The 21,521-nt window shown below is 38.8% G+C and overlaps 1 protein-coding gene across 1 annotated transcript in view; it reads right to left on the minus strand.

The window, feature by feature from the left end:
* Window positions 1–2,078: 2,078 nt before the first annotated feature.
* PLD1 (phospholipase D1) overlaps window positions 2,079–21,521 on the minus strand; it is a 194,295-nt gene continuing 174,852 nt past the window's right edge. Inside the window, exons 24-27 of the mRNA XM_080828133.1 lie at window positions 16,568–16,702; window positions 11,940–12,093; window positions 5,728–5,845; window positions 2,079–4,102 (exon numbers count right to left, since the gene is read on the minus strand). Of these exons, the coding sequence (XP_080684259.1) occupies window positions 3,878–4,102; window positions 5,728–5,845; window positions 11,940–12,093; window positions 16,568–16,702 (632 nt within the window). The 3' untranslated portion in view covers window positions 2,079–3,877. The remainder of the gene's footprint in view (window positions 4,103–5,727; window positions 5,846–11,939; window positions 12,094–16,567; window positions 16,703–21,521) is intronic.

A 21,521-nucleotide genomic window follows, 5' to 3' on the forward strand; every position in this document is an offset into this window, starting at 1 on the left:
ATTTTCATTTATCTTATGTTTGATTACTGTTTCTAAGCTTAAAAGTAACAATAGTATAAGGGAAAAATAAAACAACCTCTAAGAAATTAAGTCATAAAACATTCAGTTCCTTTAGTGAACGCTTCCAATCTCAAGTCAGTCAATACTATCTCACATGTGAATTAAATGCCATTAGGAATCATTTTATGGTACCTGCCCACCCCCCTAAGAATAATGCGAATTCACTTTCACCTGCAACTTTCTGAGAGATGCTGATGATGAATTCCTTTTCTAGTGCATTTCTAGATTCAAGATTCTCAAGGCCCATCCATTTTGAACCTCCAAACTGTCAGTAGTAATTGGCCTCAGAGGATCTTCCAGGGTAATAAAAATGTATTCCTAAGCACACTTAAAGTCCTTTAGCATTTGCTCATTTTATACAAGAGACTGTAGAGAGGGATGAGGAGACATGAAGGATCCTCTTTGTCCCTGCTACAGAGGGTGACATCAGAAAATGCTCAAGTGCCTTATCAGATCAGGGAGGTTAATAAGACGATTACCTCTGTTAAAAAATAATAATATTTTGTCAGTCACTTAAAAGGGTAAGTTAAACGGAAGATTTGTTTAGAGACCTCATTTTGTTTTTTTTTTCAGAAACTCTTTTCTTGTTCTCTGAAATGCTTAACGTAATAAAGAGATGCTCTGCTTGGGGACAGAGGCTGAAGAAATATGGGGTGAGGAAATGCAGGAGGAGGAACAGGTTCTTCTTGATGAGCGTACAGATCTGGTCCGCCCATAGGCTGGCGTCTGCAGAAAGGCTTCTCTGCCTGCTGTTTTCATCTGGGAGACTATTCATTCATGATGTATTACAGTTTCCCATGTTAGTACACAAGACGTGAACTGCTCATGTTTTTGACAACCTACAGATGAAATTTTCTTCCAAAGGGTACACTAAAAGAAAACCAATATTTTGTTTTAACCTATGCCAATCAACTATCTAATGACCGCCTGCCTCTCCAAGCCTCTGGGTGATGCCTTAGAGTTGAGAATGAAGACCATCCCAAGGAAGGGCGAGTCACCGAGTGGACACTTGATACCGAGCAAATGCCTGCACCAGACTTGCTATGCTGAGTACCCTCCAAGGAGTAGGCTTGGACAATCTGAGTAGTTTGAGTAGCTAGTCTACTTTCTGCCAGTTATTTTGTATAATCATAGAATTTTTCCTTCTTGAAAACAAAGTATTAGAGATTATCAGAGTATGGGGTACAGCATTTAAGGGCATTTTAGAAGATCACAGTCAATTTAAAATGTGGAGCAGATTCATACTAGCTTTTCAGGGGGCTTTGAATCATTTGCATTTCGAAGTTGATATCAGATATTGCAATATTAAAGTTATTTGAACTTCTATTATTAGGTAGTAGTGGTGTTAAAATGATGACTAATTAGGCCATGCAGTACACCTTGTGCCCACACCCCATGTATAACTTTTGCTGAATGCTGCCCTACATAAGCTGCTATTGCAAATAGGCAATTATTACATGGAATCTTCCAGAAAATCCACCCAAGTGGTAGCCTCTCATCTTTACAGAAAAACATCTTGCCTTTGAGAAGATGCAGTAGAAAGGAAACTGGCCCCAGAAACCAACAGTGAGATTTCTTGCCTGAGACGATGTAAGTTTGTCATTTCATTAACTCTGTCCTCCACCTCGTTTATTCACCCACTGAACAGTTATTGAGCACCTCCACTGTGCCAGGTATCTACCGTTCCAGGTTCTGAGGACACACTATGAACAAAACATGGCAAAGTCCCTGTCCCGTGGAGCTTACATTCAAACAGACAGAACACTTAAGTACATGACACCACGGTGTTTGAAGCAGCTGAGAGACATCCTGCCTGAAATCTGTTTGCTGCCTCTCCTCACTTGTGGATACTGACGATGTCAAGGGGGAGGCCACGAATGGACCAGCACAATTTCACCAGTCCTCCCTCTACTATCTCACAGTTGGGCGAACTCAAGGGAGTCCTTCAACCAATCTGGGCCTCAGTTTCCTCATCTATAAAATGGGGAGAGGCTGGATTAAGTGATTTTTTTTTTTTTAAGAGAAGGGGAACTTTTAGGCTTTTATTTTTCATAGTGTTGAGAGCATTTTGCACAAAATCAAAAACCAGTGTGTTGACTGTCATACAGTTTAAAAAATATGTAAAAGTAAACTATAAGGAATCCTTAGGTAGTCCACATCCACTCAACATTTTAAATGTCAATCTAAACTTCATAAATAGCAAATGCCTTATTTACAGCTGCTGTAGAATGAAGTCATTTTATACCACCTCCAGCCATCTGAGAAATTATTTATTCATAAAGCATAGCCCCACCTCATTTGTGAAATGTTCTCTAGTTGTGAAATCCTCTCCTGAGTGTGACACTCTCTCCTACTCACCCAGATTACTGACTTTGTACTCCTGTTTAACATTTTCTTAGCTCCGTGGAAACAGGGATTGGATCCTCACTTTTTTTTGAAGAATGACTCCAGTGAGATCTGTCCTGATAATCCATTCATGTGTGATCAATGCACCTACATCATGTTTTATGGGCACAGGCCTTTTGGGAACCCACATCAGCTCTTCAGGCTGTAAGAATAGTACTGCTTAGTAACATAAGAGCTAGGGTGTACCAAAGGGTATATTACTATTCAAAGAGGAAAAATGGGTTTCTAGAAAAATTCATAGACTAGGACAATGTGAATTAATGAAGATCCTAACCTCTTTGGAAGCCTGGTGGAATGTTAATGCGTATTTAATAATACAGTAACACAGGTTAAGTAGCAAGTATTTTGCAATCAATTTTTCTTTAAGAAGGTAATATAGCTGGGAGAGCTGAATGTCAAGGTTAGGCTTCTACTTACTAATTTGGTATGAGTTTTGAAGGATCTGGTTCTCTTAAAAGACAAATTGAAATTAGAGTTTCTCCATTTGAAAATTGCAATCAATCCAGCAGCTAAAGATGATAGGAAATTTTCCAGGACTATAAGGAATCTTCTTTTCTTGTCTGGATCAGATCCCCACGGCTACCTTGGAGGCTTCTGAAGGCTGTGTGCTCTGCTTCTGAGTTTTATCAGCTGCTGTGGAATGAAATATCCTACACCTGATTTGATCAGGTGGACCCTATCAAAAGACCGCATCTAGTCATTGCCTTTGAAGGCAAAGTAAAATCTCTTCCTCAATAACCAAATTTAATTCCTTCCTATTGTTCTGTGGTGTTAAGATCTATAGTGTCAATGTTATCAGAAGAACCTAATGTGGGCTGCTGTGTACATAACGTCTACCATGTCCTTTCAGTCACTTAAAAGGGATAAGGACCCCATCCTTGCCTGGCTGAACACTCCTACTTCAGGACCAGATGGGCAGGGGTATTCCCCTGTCACCTTGAAGAACCTGGAAGCAGCATCACAACATCTTCTAGGAATAAACAATGTCTCAAAGTGTGTGTGTACGTACTAGGAAATGAGGGCAGGTCCAGCAGTCATCACTGCATAATGGGGGGTCAGAGAAGAACAAAGAGGTTTCAACAATTTCTGGCAACCTAGATCACAGGCACAGGTAAATTCTTGTTAGAAAAGGAAGAGCACTGTGGTGTCCACCATGTTGTTGAGCATACACTACCAATAAGAATACAGTCCCTTTTTCACAAGGATAAGCAGGAGGAGTTAGAAAGCCCACCTGATGTTCAGTGTCCTTCGATCAGTAGGACCACAGCCCTGCCCAGCCAATCCAGAGAGTCCCTGGGGCAGATCCCAGGGTATACCAGGGCTGGCTGCGGCTGTGAGGATCTCCCTAAAGTCACAGTGTGCGGTGTACTTTTCAAGGTGGAAGTCCTTGAGCTGCAAATTAATATCTCCCTTAAGTCCAAACCTCTGTGGGCACTATGGCTTCTTTGGTTCCAACAGAAGGCAGGAGGCTTTCTTCAGACAGGAAATAAAAGGGGAATTGCACTAAGAACCCACGGATCTTTTTCAGTTCTTCCTCAGCTCTAATGGGATCTTCCCTTGCTAAGATGGGCTTGGTTATAAAGTCTCTCAATTGAATTAAATTGTGTACTTCATCATTGGGAAGGCACCGGAACACCTGATTAAAACACAAATAGGAAGAAACGGGGTCGTGAGTTTAAAAGATAACCCTTTATGGAAGACACATTCTAACAGACAAAATCTTTGCTTTACAAAACACGTAGTAGTTTTAGGCCACAGCACAAACCTGACTGAAGAGTTGCTTTTCTTATTTGCTATCAAGAGATGACTAGATTTGCTTCCATCAAAAAGAAAAAATCTTAGATAGAGCCTTCTATCTGATCTACACGAGTCACTGACTTCAGGATAAAGTCAAGCTAATGGTAGGGAAATTCCACTGATGTTAGTCCACATTCAGGTTAGGATTTTGGATGATAATTCTCAGAATTTCACTGGAGGTTCTGGTCAAAGAGGAATATTGCAGATTATATTGTCTCTAACTTTTCATTTTCAAAAATGTTCATATCTGTACCTTTAAAGGTACCAATTGTACACTTATTGTGCTAATTGAAAAAGAGCTTCTTATATCACAATAGTTCCCTCCTAAATACTTCAGCATGTATTAAGAATATGAATGTGCCTATATAATCACGATAGCATTTTCACACCTCAGAAAATCAATTCCAAGTCATTTAAGATATGGTCCATATTCAGATTCATCCTGTTGTTCCCAAAATGTTTTTTTATAGTTGCTGTCCTGTACGGCATCCCCCCCCCACCACCACCATGAGGATCCAAACAAGGCTGTGCTATGCATTTTTAAAATTACATTTTAAAAGACTCCATGCACATGACCTATTTGACTGTGGCCTTGATCAGTATGAAATAAGGCTATGTAGACAGTCATGTTTCATTAGGAATGATGAATTTCCCTGCTGGAAGGGACTCCAGCAGTCATGAAGAACAGTAACACACTCTTAACCAATTTCTGTCCCATGGTCAGCAGATCTCAGCTTGAATATTTCTAGGACAGAAAGCTGGCTACTTCAAGAAGTAACTTGCTCCCCTGTTGCACAACTACCTCTTGTACATTCTTTATCATAACTGATGGCTAGAACTTACCAAAAGATACATTTGGCCTCCCTAACACATGGAGTTTGTTTTAAAACCCCTTTCCAAAATTAGAGCTGCCCAACAGAGAAGTGTTTCATTACTAGTAAGTTCCATCATAAGGATGGATACCATTTACTATGCTATGTGCTAAATACATTTAAAAGCCTACTCTTTATTTTCATAAGCGCCCTGGTGGATACTACTCCCAGTTTATAGAAGAAAGGAGAGCTCAGAAAGTCAAATCACTACATACAAAGTTCTGTCACCAGCAGCTGAGTGAGCTGGGTCGAACTCAGGTCTGACTCATTTTTGGATACCATCTGCCTCTTTTCTCTGTCACTAGACACATCCAAAAGTTGGGTAAGCACCTTCCAAGGATGCTCATGATGGGATCCCAGAGTCAGATGAGAGATCAGAATACCACTAATGGCTCTTCAAAACCATAATCCATGATACTTTTAGACTCTGTTTTTTAAGGTCTACAAAGAGGTATTTTATTACAACTTGGAAATGTACTGGTTTTTTTACACTCATTAAGAATAGTTTGTTCCAATAATATGCAACAATAACAACGTGCTTTTGTGATGTGATTCAATTAAAAAAGGGGAGGGGGGGATATGCAAACCTCACCTTATCATAAATTGTAGCATTTCGGGCTGCTGTTGCAACCCACACCTCCTTGAAGAATTTGTCACTCACTGGATCCTGAATGTTTTCACTTGGTTCAGAAAGATAGCCAAGGACAACCCTGAAATACAAATATTCTTCAAAATGAGTTACTGAGATAAAGAAATTTGCTGCAGGTATTGTTTCTAAGGTAATGTAATTCAGGCACTCAACCACAGAAGTCTTTTTTTTTTTTTTTTTTTAAAGAAAACCAGAGGAAGCCATTAAAACTCTCTGTGTGTGTGTATAAAACCTTTCTTACAAAACAAAACAAAACAAATCTAAGCTGTTATGATGCTTGAAAATTTTAACTGTTGGATAGACAGAAATACCTGTAATTTAGTTCCGAGAGAGTCCTTGGAATTTGGCCTAAGGGGATGAGACTTGGAGGGTAGGGTTAGTATTCAGAGGGTCAGCACCCAGGGTGAAAGCACCTGAGTGACTTGGTTGGGCATCTGACTCTTTATCTCAGGGTCCTGGGATCAAGCCCCATACTGGGCTCCACGCTCAGTGGAGAGTCCCCTTGGGGGTTCTTTTTTGTCTCTCCTCCTCTATCTCTCTCTCAAATAAATAAATAAATAAATAAATCTTTTTAATTACACACACACACACACACACACACAAAACCCCATGTACCAGCAAAAGTGCCAAGTCCTTTCCAAGTTATGAATAAGCAACTATTACTATCTCCATTTTATAAATAAGGGAACTAAGGCACAGAGAGGGCACAGAGAGGGTAAGTAACTTGTTCAAGGTCACCCAGCTGGTAAGCTATAGATCTGTGACTCCAGACCATTTGACTCCCAAACCTATGCTCTTAACCAGAATGAAATATCCCTTTCTCTTCCCTTCCTCTTTCCCTCCCTCCCTTCCTTCTCTTGGGCCAAGAACTATGCCAAACTCTAGGGTACAGAAACAAATACAAAAGACATGGAGCTTCTTTGGGTAGTTAAATTAAATGGGTGAGGTCAATAATGAATAAATCATCATCCTTAAAAAGAATGAAATAGTGTGATAAATACTGGGTGTGCTTTAAAAGTATGGGAGCCTTCCCCTCCACCCTTCCGGTTGGCCGGCCCCCCCATCATCTTTCAGCGTTCAGTCAAGGCTTCCCCTTGATTCATGGCTCCGCCTTCTCCCAGCTCCCATTTTTCTCTGTCAGGCCTCAGAGATTTGGACATTCTTCTTTTGCTCCCCCACTGAACCTCACATTTGCTTTATCAGAACACCTGCAATACTTCATGCACTTTTTGTTTTTAACAGGCTTATATCCCACAGCTAGCTGGTTAGTTCTTTAAGAGAACATGACCTGGCTACTCATATCCACGAAATGCCTGGCAAAAAAGAAGCCACATAACTAGATGTTGTCCTATTTGATCATATATAAACAGTGGACTAGAAAGAAATTCTTAAGCAAAGCAAGATAAGTTTTAGAGGTCGCATTTGAAAATGATAAAAATCCTTGTACTCATGGAAGGCCTTGGATTAAAAAAAATTTCTACCTCAATCCTGTGAGGTACATGGTACACGATTCCCATTTTGTAGATGGGAAGCTAAAATTTGGAGACCTACTACTAACAAAGCTAGATTTCAAATGGGGCCTAAAGCCCTTTCTCATATGCCCGATAGGTTCAAAGAAGATCAAAAAGTCTTATGTTACATTGAAGATAGAAGTGAGGAACTAGGTCTGAGAAGGACTTCATCTTTTACACTGAGAGAAAACTGGGACATATTACAGACTCTGGAGTGATAGAATCTGATTTTACATTCAAAAATATGGCTGCTATATTGAGAATAGAATGTGAGGGCAAGGGCTGTAACAGCGAGACCACTTAGGAGCTCCTGCAGTAATCTGAGTGAGAGATGATGGGGCTTGGGCAGCAGAGAGGAATGTGTGGAGCCAACAGGTTGTACTGACAGAGCAGGTATATGATGTGAAAAGAAGTGAGGCATCAAGGATAACAACGGGGATGTGGGTATGAGCAACTAGAAGAATGTGGGTGCCATTGACTGACATGGGGAATTCTTCTGGTAGAGCCAGTTTGTGGGAAAAGACCAGTAATTCAGTGTTGAACCTGTTGAGACTTCCATTAAACATTCACAGGTAATGCAAAGTAGGCAGCTGGAGAAATGAATCTCGAGTTGGGGAGAGGGGGTCTGGCTGGAGTATAAATCTGAGAATTGTTTTATATATGTATTCATAAAGCCATGGACTTTACCTGGTTTACCAAAGGAGTGAGTTTAGACAGAAAAGAGCACCTGGTGAGCTTTAGTGGGAGATGAAAAGAAGGAACAGCAAATGAGCCTGGAGAAAAGCAAGGGTGTTGTATCTTGGAACCACACTAAGTTTGCCAAGGAGAACTGTGTGAAATTCAAGTGAGAACTGACCACTGAATTCAACAGTGTGGAAATCCTTCTGCTGTTACCCTTTCTGTATTTAAATAAATGCGGATTGACATCATTGTTCTTAATGGCTGCAAAATTTCCCATCATGTGAAATTTCTTTAACCAAGTATTTTATTATGACCTTTTGGATGGTTTCCAGTTTTTCATTATTCCGAACAGTTTTACAATGAACATAATTTATTCATCATGCATAATACTTTGTGAATTTATAGGACTCTTTTACTAGGAAAAATTTTAGAATTAAATTTTACTTCAAGAGAGGCTGTTCCAACACAGACGCCGTGACCATGCCTGTTTTCTCCAGTCATCCCCAACATGATTAATTCCTGAAAAAGCTCAGCCATTTTTACAAGGATAAAAGGACATTTCATTTTAGTTTTAGTCTGCACTTTTCCCACTATCTAAAAATTCTTTAAAATAAATGGATTTGGCACCACGGGCTCACTTAGGATTTTTTAGAGCTTTATAACCTCAAAATTTTATTTCCACTTCAAATAATGTCTCCTTCAGACTATCGAAGAATAACTTTTAAAACGGATTTAAGGAAAAAAAAATAAAATGGATTTAAAGGATGGTGTTTGCACACAGATGCTGGCTGCTAAGACCCAAAGCAAAATCTGCAGCAAATCTGACAGTGCAAGTCATGACAATACATCAACTATAATAACACCTTCGATGGGGATCAGGTCTAACAGCTGAAAACTTGGCAATAACAGTTCTGTGACTTTGTTTTTAACTTCAAAACAAGAGGTGACACAACGTGTCCACCAAGTTATCAGTTAAGAGCTTGTTTGTAGAGTATTTAAATAAGTCTATAAGAGCTAATTTTTAGTAATAAATTATTTTCCCTGTCAGTTTTCTGTTAAAATGCACAGTAAAGTGAAATTCTCTGGATTCTTTTGAGAACTAAGGTGAGGGAGAACACGTCTGATTTAATGTAGGCGCATATAATGGGAATTATTTAATGGTTTATTTTTTATGCTTCGGTGGAACAGGAGGAAAACTGTAGAAAATAGTTCTTGTTCTTTCCATTCCTCATGTCTATTGCTTGACACGATTCTGAGCTGTACTTGGGTGGATAATGGTTTCTGTTGAGTGATGGTTACATCCGTACAGTTGGATAATTTTCCAGGACTTAATGAACTGTTCGGCACATAGTTGTGACATTCAGTGCAGTACCCTGATGTTGACTCTATTTAGAATTGATTTCACATTGAAATGTGTCTCTCTATTTCTAGTCAAAAATAACCCAGATAGAAAATGGATTGAAGCTGCTTTTTTTTTTTTTAGTGAGAAAATGGCTGTGTTCTAGGCCCCAATATTCTTTTGAGAACATTTCTTAATAAAAATAGGATGAGGTTTTTTTGTGGTGCTTTTTCTAATATATTAGCTGTGTTTCCCATTGGGGCAAAGTGGAAAATGACTGTTCATGAACAAATGCCTTTTTAAGACAGTTTGAAAATATATCCACTTATTTATTTATTGATCTTAAAGATTTTATTTTTAAGTAATCTCCACAGCCAACCCTGAGATCAAGAGTCAGCTCCATTGGCTGAGCCAGCCAGGCGTCCCTATATCCACTTTTTTGTATCAGTGAGGTATCAGTTAAAGGAATTACAGCATATTCACATGATATAATATAATGCAGCCATTAAATGTTATAGAAGAATACTTGATGACACAGAAGTATGTAACATTATTTAAATGATAAAGAACTTCCTAGGACTACAAGATCCTAATTATGTTTTAAAAAAGAAATACGGTATAGTAATATATATGTGCCGAACAAAGGGGAATGATGTATGTAACATTTTTTAAATAATGAAGAACTTCCTAGAACTTCAAGATCCTAAAAAAGAAATACAGTATAGTAATATATATGTGCCGAACAAAGGGGAATGATAGACAGCAAATGTTAAAGCTGCTAGCTCTGGGCAGTGGGACCACAGATGAATTTAATTTTCTTATTGCTTAACTGTATTTGCCAAATTTTCTACCACAAAAATAGGTTGTAATCAGAACCACCTACACCTTTATAATTATTATAAATTTAGAAAGTTATAAAGAAGCTCACCACTTTAACGAGAATACTTAAGTTCTCACAAAACCGAAAAGACTGGTTTAACAAAGAAATACTTGCTTCCTCATAAGATGCTGCAGTAGGCAATCGGTGGGCTGATTAACAGGGTACTAATTTTAATCTCCTCCCCGCTAAATGAAACAAATTAACACTGGAAGCTAATTGAAATATCAATGGTTTGAAAAAAAATCTTACTGGCAAAACAATTAGTAACAATGGCAATAAACACAGCCATAAGAACTGTGAGGAAGTATGGACAGTCAGATTTTGAGGGATAGATTTGCCGAGCTCCTGGGGCAGAGAGAGCAGAATGACCCCCTCTCTGGAACTGAAGGAACTGAAGCTTATCTTGCTTCTCAAGAGCTGGAGCCTGGGCTGCTGGACAGGAGGAAAATGGTGGCCAGCATTTGCAGGGAGCCTGGTACTCAGGGTGTGCCTGTCTGCCAGTGAACCCATATCCAAACGCCACCATTCACACCACACAGTTAAAACAACAGCTCCTTTCCCCAAATAGCTTAAAGCTTCATCAGGGCCACTGGCTACATCTCGCTGTGGAGGCCACAAGGAAAAAACCCATCCCTGGCGGATGCAGCTCTAGAATCATGGACTGAGGGGCTCACTGCAAGGGCCTCGCCATAGGGGAGTGCTTAGGATATTCCATGGACCATGAGTGAAGTGATAGGATCGGCGGTTCTAGAAGGATCCGTCTGACTACTGAGACTAGATTACAGGGTCTGGGGTGGGGCCAGTTAGAGCCTGGCCCCAGAAGGTTCTCAGAAACATTAAGAGAATGAAAGACTTACTCAGGGTCCCCCAGCCCTTGCTGCTCTGCCCAGTGTTCTCTCAGCTTGAGCACAGAACAGTGTAGAATTCACATCTTGTTGCAGAAGATCAAGAATCTTTTGTGTCTGGGACTGAAGTTTCCAAACTTCACCATCAGCAGTCACTGGCACCCTCCTTTAATACTCTCTATTACATCCCTATATTATTGGGACTACTATAATTTTAAGAAATGGACTCTAAAAAACTTGAACAGGTGGGTGTCTGGGTGGCTCAGTTAGTTAAGCGACTGCTTTCAGCTCAGGTCATGATCCTGAAGTCCCAGGATCAAGTCCCGCACTGGGCTCCCAGCCCCATGGGGAATCTGCTTCTCTCTCTGACCTTCTCCCCTCTCATGCTCTCTCACTGTCTCTCTCTCTAATAAATAAATAGGGGTGACCGAGTGGCTCAGTTGGTTAAGCATCCAACACTTGGTTTTGGCTCAGGCTTATTCTGGGGTTGTGGGATAGACCCCCCAGTCAGGCTCCATGCTCTGTGTGGAGTCTGCTTGAGATTCTTTCTCCCTCTGCCTCTCCCCGCCGTTCACTCTCTCTCTAAAATAAATAAAATCTTAAAAAAAAGAAATTAGATGGGTTGACCTGGCCTGGTCCTAAATCAATGAATAAATTTAAAATGCTATTTTTCTCGATCACACATAAAAATAATAAAAATGATTAAAATAGAAAATATTTACACCCCACATAAAGTCCTTTTGCACACTACTGGTGATTCACATCTCCTACTCTGGGAGATGTTTTAGACAAGAAGGATCTGGGGATGACATACATGTTCAGGGCAAGAGGTGGGATGGGGTTCCAGCACCCACCACAGTGAAACAATGTAAAAGGGCCACAGCTCTGGGGGAGCCCACCTGAAGCACTGCAGCCGAAGTCCCTGGGCGAAGCGGCCAGCCTGGTACTCTTCTCCATCCATCACCGAAGGGACTGTCTCAGTGTCCTGCACAATGACAGCCATTTCACTGTCACGCTTCCCCAGCATGCTTCGGTCATTTATGTTGGCAGAGCCTATAATGGGAAACAGTGACGTAGAACAGTCTTCTCGGCAAAGAGAACTGTTGGTTGCCTTCCCTGCTCAATTCTTCCTTCCTAAAAAAACCTTAATTTTGTTCAGGTTATCAAGAAATGCTGAGTTTTGGGAAGGGGAGGCCCACCGTAACCCAGGCATAAGTCTTGATCAGTCTAAGCCAGCTATAGTAATTTTGTGATTTTTACCCATGACTGGCTTAGGAATGGGCACTTGACATCATTGTAGCCAGTGTGACATGAAGAAAAGTATGATGGGGGCTTCTGAGAAAGTCTATCTCTTTATAAACAGACACCAGACTGGGATGCCATCTCTTAAAGCCTTTTGATATTTTGGGTTGGATGTTGGATGAAGACATGATTCCATGAGCTGCTGTAGCCATTTTGTAACCACTAGGGGACAAGCAGACAAGTGGAAGATGGCAGAGCAGAAAGAAGAAAAACCCTGGGTCTTCGAGTCACTGAACTAGCCAACTTTTTTACTTACTGGTATGTGAAATAATACAGTTTTCCTTATTGTGTCACACACTTCTAGCTGAATTTTCCATCTGGTAGCTCAAAGGCTTCTAACTGATGTAATCATTATGCACACACACAAAAAAGACACACCAGTTCAATATCGTCAGCTTTTAGACTTACTCTTTTGGAGTCTGGTCACTTAACTCGTAGCCATGTAATTACGAATTACGAAAACCCCAGAGTAGCTTCACAATCAAGAGTCCACTCTCAAATACAGATTAGCATTAATGGCTTTGATTTTTATGTTCTCTTGCCTCACTTGTATGGCATGCCAACTGCTTCTATATCAACTTTTTTCCATTCTATTTTTAAATCCAAATGAACTGAGAATGTTGACTTGCACATGTGAAGGGCAAGTATTTTAATATTAGTTCAACCTGGGCTTTTTCCACCCCTCTGCATGTATTCGGAAACCCCAGCACGTTTTTCTGCATTCATCTTTTGGATTCGTGCTTTTGAATCCTTGAGGTGTCCTATAAACTACAGAAGGAACCTTCCTCTTTTTTCTTCTTCTTCCCCTTATCACACATTCCACAGCTTCTGCAGGCATGGAGCGGAAGGGTTGGACTGAACAGGAGCCAGAGGGGACCCTCTGGGATGGGGACCGTCAGGGTGTAAGGCGATAGTAGAGCCCTCCCCTGAGCCCAAATGGCAGCAAGTTGTACATGAGGAAAAGCTGGCCCTTCCTAAGGAGGTCTTATTGCCATTTGCCACAATATTGTCCTATATTTTATATGCAAATCTATGAGAACTATGGATGTGAATGGTGCCCCCCAGTGATGCTGGCTGACAGAGAAAGGGTGGAGCACCTCACAGAAATCTGGGAGCACTACCAGAGCTCTGTAAGGTGGGAACGATTGACATACTTTGTCTTGTTAGCAATAGATTGTCTTTTATACATGCACTTAAATTTTGATGATGCTGTAAAACTTGCAGCCATATCTTTGGGCTTCAGAGTTGGCCCAGCATTAATTTGGACAAAGTCATTTAATCTTTCTCACCTTTAATTTGATCTTTTATTAAATGAGATCATAATATAGATCTTCTTTTTAGGGGCACCTGGGTGGCTCAGTGGGTTAAGCCTCTGCCTTCGGCTCAGGTCATGATCTCAGGGTCCTGGGATCGAGCCCCGCATGGGTCTCTTTGCTCAGCAGGGAGCCTGCTTCCTCCTCTCTCTCTGCCTGCCTCTGCCTATTTGTGATCTCTGTCAAATAAATAAATAAAATCTTTAAAAAAAAAAGGTTTTTGTTTTGTTTTGTTTTGTTTATTTTAAGATTTTACTTATTTGACAGAGAGGGCACAAGCCAGGAGATCGGCTGAGACAGACTCCCCGCTGAGCAGGGAGCCTGACGTTGGGCTTCATCCCACCTTCTTACTCCCGCTTAGCAATACCCACTCTGATGTTTCTGGTGTTAAATGGAAAAGCACTTGAGCTCTGTAGGGCAGAGGCAGTGTTTGATTCAATTTTTGTATCTCCCCTTTGTGGATTAATGAACACCAAAAAAAACTAATTCACTTCGTCAACAGGATAGGCTCAAATTCTACTTAAAGATAGCCTTATTTTACTTAGGAAAGCAAACAAAATGTTAGTTTGGTTAAGTGTCAATATTAAGATAGATTAGAAAAGTGGACTTGGTCACAGATTTCATGACCAGCAGGGGCACTCAGGGCAAGAGATAAAGCTCCACACAAAAGAGATCTTTAGTGCGAGAAAGCAAGTATTTCCTTGTGAGGAGAAAGGAAAAATAATTAGTTGTTTTGCTTCTGTTAGTTATTCAATAATTCTGGCATACATTTGCCATGTTAGAAAATTTAACCATAGGTTACTTTAACCTCTTTGAACACCTGTAAAATATTTTCAACCTAACGTCTCAAACTCCTCTCTGAGAATTTGAAATACTGTTCTCAGTGTTACAAATTTAAGTAGGGCTGATGTGTGAAAGCACCAACAAACCTGCTTCTCTTAGAGTTTCCCTTGAGATACAAAAAACAAAAGTATCTTTGGATTTTTTCCATGGGGAAATCTGTTTTGTCCGTGGGGAAGGAGAAAAAGAAATCTAGCCCCTAACGACTAGCAAGTAAAACCTCTCCATATTCCCAAGGCCACTTTGGTTTCAAGAAAATGGATAAGAATTATGTACAAGATTGATCAATTATTGGGATGCCTGGGTGGCTCAGTCGGTTGAGCCGCTGCCTTCCGCTCAGGTCATGATCCCTGGGTCCTGGGATCAAGTCCTGCATTGGGCTCCTTGCTCGGCAGGGAGCCTGCTTCTCTCTCTGCCTCTGCCTGCCACTCTGCCTGCTTGTGTGTGCTCACTCTCTCTCCGACAAATAAATAAATAAATAAAATCTTTAAAAGGTTGATCAATTATTGCTAGCCTAAATAAATTTAGAGAACTTTCTAGAAAATAAGTCAGTTAAAAAACTCAACCTATTTAATCATTAGCTCTGCTACTGCCCAACTACTCTGCATTTATACTTTATTTAAAGTAAAGCAGGCTGAAAGCCAAAATGACCTTTAAAAGGAAAATATTTACATCTGTCAATATTTACTTCAAGAGTTCTGAAATCTTACTGAAGAAATCAACTAAATTTGTTTTTCCATTTCAGCAAACACCAGTATTTTTCCTTTCCTACTATCATTGCCAAACTTAATATGAAAAGTTTCTGAGACTGTCTTCTGAAGAACAAGGCCAGAGTAGCTTGGGGGAAATTAGAGAAACTGTGTTTACTGGGGGACTAGGAGAGTAAATAAATCCCTAAAGAACTTTGATACCTATAGAGCAAGAGATAGAAGACATATATTTTTCTAAATGCCCTATGTATTAAAAGAGTGTGTCTGTGTCCACGCATATATATGTATCACCACACCATGGTCTATAGATTTTCTGGCTTTGGAATTGCTTTTTCTTTCTTTTCAAATCATGTTCCAGATAAGAAAATCTCATTACTCCTAGATAAGAGCTTTTTTTAAATTTTTTTTTTCCTCAGTGGCGGATAGAAATGGAAATGGTGTATTTACTGCCAAAAAATTTCAAAACACTCTACAACTTTTAGTTTCTCATAGAATAGGGAAGATAAGGAAGTATCTAATTATAGTTGAGAAACTGCACTTCACTTTTTCTGGGAATTTAATTTTTTAAAGTTTCTATTTAAATTCTACTTACTTAATATACAATGTAATATTAGTTTCAGGTATACAATGTAGTGATTCAGCACTTCATATAATACCCCGTGATCATCACGAGTACACTCCTTAATCCTCATCACCTATTTCCCCCAACCCCCCAAACCCTCCCCGCTGGTAACCATCAGTTTGTTCTCAATGGTTAAGAGTCTGTTTCTTGGTTTCCCTCTTTTTCCCTTTGCTTGTTTTGTTTCTTAAATTCCACATATGAGTGAAATCAGATGGTATTTGTCTTTCTCTAACTGACTTATTTCACTTAGTGTCATACTATCTCCATCCAAGTCTTTGCAAGTGGCAAGACTTCATTCTTTTTCACAGCTGAGTAATATTCCATTGTGTATATATACCACATCTTCTTTATCCATTCATCAGCCAAAAGACACTTGGACTGTTCATTTTTCTCTCCCCATGTTTCCCCCTCGAGCTCCCAAAATCGAGGTACTCCAATTTATAAAAGGGGGTAATAATGAATTAATGAGAACAGGCTGATTACTGCTCTGCAGGGCTAACCCCCTGCTCTCTGGCTACTGTAATTTGCACAATGGCCATTTAATTGCTCCATGCCTCTGTTTCTTCATAGACAAAAACAGGGATGACAAAGGACTTAAGTGGAAAATACTGCTTCAGAAATATTTTAGATGTCATGTTACAGTCCCTCTCAACTGTAAAGGAATGTTGGGAGAAAGAGAAAGGATTTTTGCATGAAGTAAGTCAACTAGCAAGCCACCCAATTATAGACCATGTACTTACCAATAATAACGGTGTTGTCATCAGCAATTAGCAACTTGCTATGGACATAGATGAGCTCAGTGACAAGGTTGCCTTCAAGCTCTGCATGTGTTCTAAGGCCACAGAATGATATGTAATTTATCCACTGATTGCCAACTATAAAATAAAAAAGAAAGTACTAACATTCAATGACCAAGTTCATTCAAGGGACATTAAATTTTACTGTTTCTTAAAACAAATATACTACTTAAACAGGTGGTTAAGAATAGATGGTGTGGTGTAGTGTGTGTGTGTGTGTGTGTGTGTGTGTGTGTGTGTAATTTCAGAACTCACCCAGGATCTGTTTTTGTTATCAGAAGAATCTTTTACTATTAATATGGATGGACATTAAAAAAAAGTACTATAGTGCTTTCTATGAATTACCTTTTCCAAGGCAATCAAAAAATATATCCAATATGAACAATTTATTTAAATGATTTGGCGAGTAACTACTGAAGAGTGATAATTAAAGCAGAGCCAGAGTGGATGACCCAAGACTTCAGTGTGACATTTGCATCGATCTTGGTTGACACTTGCTGCAGTTTAAATCAGATGTAAAAATAATGCCCCCACGACCTGATGTAGACATAGTGTAGACTATTCAGTGCATAGCAGCAGTTAAATTTTATAGACTTTGGGTAAATAAAAATGTTGGCAATTAAGTAACACTCCTTCTACATCAGTAACATCAGGAAATGAAAGAATCCTAACTACATTTGACTTTGGAGAATCTGCCTCACAGCAAGCGGTAGCAGGTTTGTACTTTAAAATGCTGCCCCATCATCATGTGAGGGCCATTCGTGTGATAAGCAGAAATGAATTCCATACCAAGCCAACCCATGACCATTATCCTGGCATGAATGTTAGTCACACAATTTTATGGCCTCTCTCTCACATAGCAGTTGTCCTAGATAAGGAAAGTCTTATACTAAGAATAAATGGAGTGGAACCAAACCATCACGAGTTCTAATAGAAACAGAATGTAATTTTTTTTTCTTTAAGAGAATCTGAAGCATACTAATAAAAACAATGGCAGTTCATGTTCTGTTTACTGAAGTTTCCATGTATTACTGATGCTTTCTATTATTCTGTTGATGTTACTCAGTGTTTCTATTAAATCTGAGTATCTTGGAAAGAAATTCATTCATAGGTTATATATAGAGATTCCTCCCTTCACAGGTAAACTTTCCCTTATACATGTAAATAATATTGTAGCTGTTTGCCAAGAGTCAGTATGTTGGTGTACTAGTACATCATGTGTAAGAGATGCATTTCTAAGAAGTTTCATGTAAATAAGATTTTTGTACATCAGTTTCTTCCCCATTTGTTAATGTTATATTGGAAAGATGTTTCATCTAAAGCATCAACTTCTCTTTAAAACTTCTCTGATCCAAGAGAAAGAGGTATTTCCTCTTTTAAGCCCATTATACCCATGAAATTCCTGGAAAATATTTCTAACATAACATTTAATATATTATTTTACAAATATTCATTTAATCCTCCATTTCTCCTACCATTATCAAGGTCTTACACATTTTGTATCCCCATCCTTGCATAATGCTAAAAGAAGTTGAGTAAATGAGTGAATTGATGAATGGGTAGTCAGGTGACAGCTATTATTTTAGCTTTTGGTTTTTCTGTATCATTAATTTTTCTGCAGCTGGCTCATGATTTAAAATTTTGAGATATAAAGCAGATTTTTAAAGGAATCATGGAGCGAATTCTTGGCTAAAGTAAGTAATTTTTTACAGTAACTTCCCATAAAAAATTCACATAGAACAATATGGTAGCCCAGTGGCTCTCAGTGTGAGTAAGGACTGCCTCTCTGAGGACCTGTTAGAAATAAAATCTGGAAACCCTCCCCAGAGGTTCTGTTTCAGCAGAAATCTATAATTCAAGAAATGCCCTAGGGGATATCATTCTTTGAATGACACTGTTGTAGAGCTTTGGTATTTATAGTTTTAAGAGTAGTGGCACACCTTCAGGAAATAATACACCATGATAATCTGAGATGCATTCCAGTGTGCAAGTCTGCTCAATATGAGGACATCCATTAATATAAAACATGATCTTGATCAATCTAGAGAGAAAAATCTTATGAATGTTATAACAGACACTTTTGAAAAGCTTTTGACACAATTCAGCACTCATTCTGGATAAGAACAACAAAGAAAGAAGAAAAGGATGAATACTTTCTTAATATGCTTAAAAATATATAATATATACATTACACATATATTATATGTCTGTGTGTGTAGAATATCTTCAGTATTGTTTAACATTGCCTTGGAGGTATCAGCCAACTCATTTAGACAAGAAAAATCACATAAGGAAAACCAGTTCCATTTCCAGATAATATGATCGTATCCTTGGGGAATCAATGATAAAACTATCTCATAATAGGATGTGAATTAGCATACAGAAATCAATAGCCTTCATACACATAAGCAATAACCATTTAGAGGTTAAAATCAGACAAAACATTATTTATGATGGCAGCAAAAAAGTAAAACACAGATAAACAATAAACTTACCAATAGATGTGTGAAATCTTTATGAAGGAAAAAAATGCTATCAAAAGCCACGAGAAGAGACTTGAACAAATGAAAAGACATCCCTTGTTCTGGGGTAGAACAATTCAACATCAAAAAGATGCCAACTTTCTGCATGTTAATTTATAAATTTAATATAATCTCAGTGAAATATCACCATGTTTTTGTGGAGTTAGAAAACTCGACATTATAGTTCATGTGGAAAAATAAACAGCCAAGAATGGCTGTGAAAAAAAACTGGAAAAGAAAAGCACTGAGGAGGGCATTAGCTCTATCTGATATTAACACATACTACAAAGGCTGTATAATTAGAACAGTGCTGCACTGGCACATAAACAGACAACTAAACTACTGAATATTATAGAAAGTCAAGAAAGAGACCCAAGCATATATAAAAATTTTGCATATGATAAAAGTGGCATCTTAAATGACAATGACTTTCACAAAAAGGCCCTAGGACTTTTAAATAAAAGATGCTAGTATCATTGCATAGCTATTTGAAAAAGAAAAATTACAGGCATACTTCATACCAATCAAAGGAATAAACTCCAAGTGAACCAGAGACCAGAATGCAAGCATATGAAATGACACAAGTGTTAGAAAACAGGGTAAATTAAACCCGAGTATTAGGAAGGCTTTAACTATCTATAGGCAATAAAAGAAAAATATCAATAACTTTGCCCAGATTTAAAAAAAAACACATGACACAAAACACCACACAAACACAAAAAGAGACAAACGACAAAGTGGGAGAAAGCATTTGCAGTGTATGTCACAGATAAAGAGCTTAGAGTCCAAACCTATAAAGAAATCTCAAAATCTTGATAAAAAGAATGGGCAGAAGACATAAATGGACAATTCACACACACACAAAAAGATATTTGAAAGATATTCTTCCTTACTCATAACAGAAATGCAAAACTACACTGAGAAACCATTTCTTACCTACGGTACCAGCAAAAAAATAACATTCTATCAGTGAGACTGGGTTGAAGCAGGCTCTCTCATACATTGATCATGAGAAACCAAATTGGGACAAATTCTCGGGGGAGGGGGGAGGAGTTTGGCATATCTAACAAAAAGTATATTTTAAAAATTATTTTTTTTATCATGATAAAGTGCACTCCTTTATCCCCTTCACGGATTTCCTGCATCCCCCCACCCACCTCCCCTCTGGTAACCATTAGTTTGTTCTCAATAGTTAAGAGTCTGTTTCTTGGTTTGTCTCTCTCTTTTTTCACCTTTGCTTGTTTGCTTTGTTTTTTAAATTCCACATATGAGTGAAATCATATGGTATTTTTCTCTGACTGACTTATTTCGCTTAGCATTAACAATCCCACCCTAGAAATTTACCCTATACACTTCCAACAAATAAGAATATATATGCACAAGGTTATTCATTGCATAACTGTAACCGAAAAATACTGAAAATATTTCAAACACCCTTACAGAGGGGAACGATTGAACTGAGTATGGCAAATCTCTACATGGAAGACCATGCAGATGTAAAAAAGGAATGAAGAGCTCTATGAACGGATAGGTGAGAAATATCATACACATATATCTGCAAGAAACACTGCAAGAATAATCTAGAAACTGACAAAATTGGCTACCAATAGTGGATGTGACAGAATAGGTTAGAAAAAATGGGTGCGGAGGGAACTGACAAAAGGTTTAGGAACTGACACTTACTGATGTACGCCATTTTTACAGTTCTATTGGAAGTATACTGCACACACTCAAAAAAAATTGAGAAAGATACAGAAAAAAGCCCCTCTAAAATGGAATACAAATGGAAGGAACTGAACCCAACTATATTTCAAATTAATAACATAATCCAAGTAAATTTTGAACACTGACTTTTGAGTATATACCCTTAGGCTAAAGACAAAAAGAACTGTAAACAAATACTAAATTCTAGTGAGTAGATTTGTTTTTCAGAATGGTATGGGCCCGCAATTCTAAAACTATTTTCTGTATATTCTAGGATTGAGGAAATAAATGCATATATTGTAGATACTAGGAGGTGAGAAAAAGGAGTTATAAAAAGAGAGAGAGGACTAGAAGGAGTGCTGTGGTGTGGGATTGGAACTGGAAGCATTAGTACAGAGGCAGACAGCTGGGTAAATAGATGTATCGATGGGTGATAGGTAATGTGGGCTAGGCCTTAAAGCAGTGATATCCCGGGAGCCATGATCATATCTAGCACCTGGATTTTGGTTCCTAAATGTCATTTTCCACTAGAAGAATCTGGGTTTCTTGGTGGAGCCTAGGGCTAGTGCTGGGAATATACAGTTTGAGTGTGGAATTCTTCTTGTGCTTCCAAGAAAAAAGGCTGATATGGGAACATATCAAAAGCACAGAGAAGCCAACTTATAAGGGTG

Source organism: Martes martes (genome assembly GCF_963455335.1).
Source record: "Martes martes genome assembly, chromosome: 1".
NCBI classification, from domain to species: Eukaryota; Metazoa; Chordata; class Mammalia; order Carnivora; family Mustelidae; genus Martes; species Martes martes.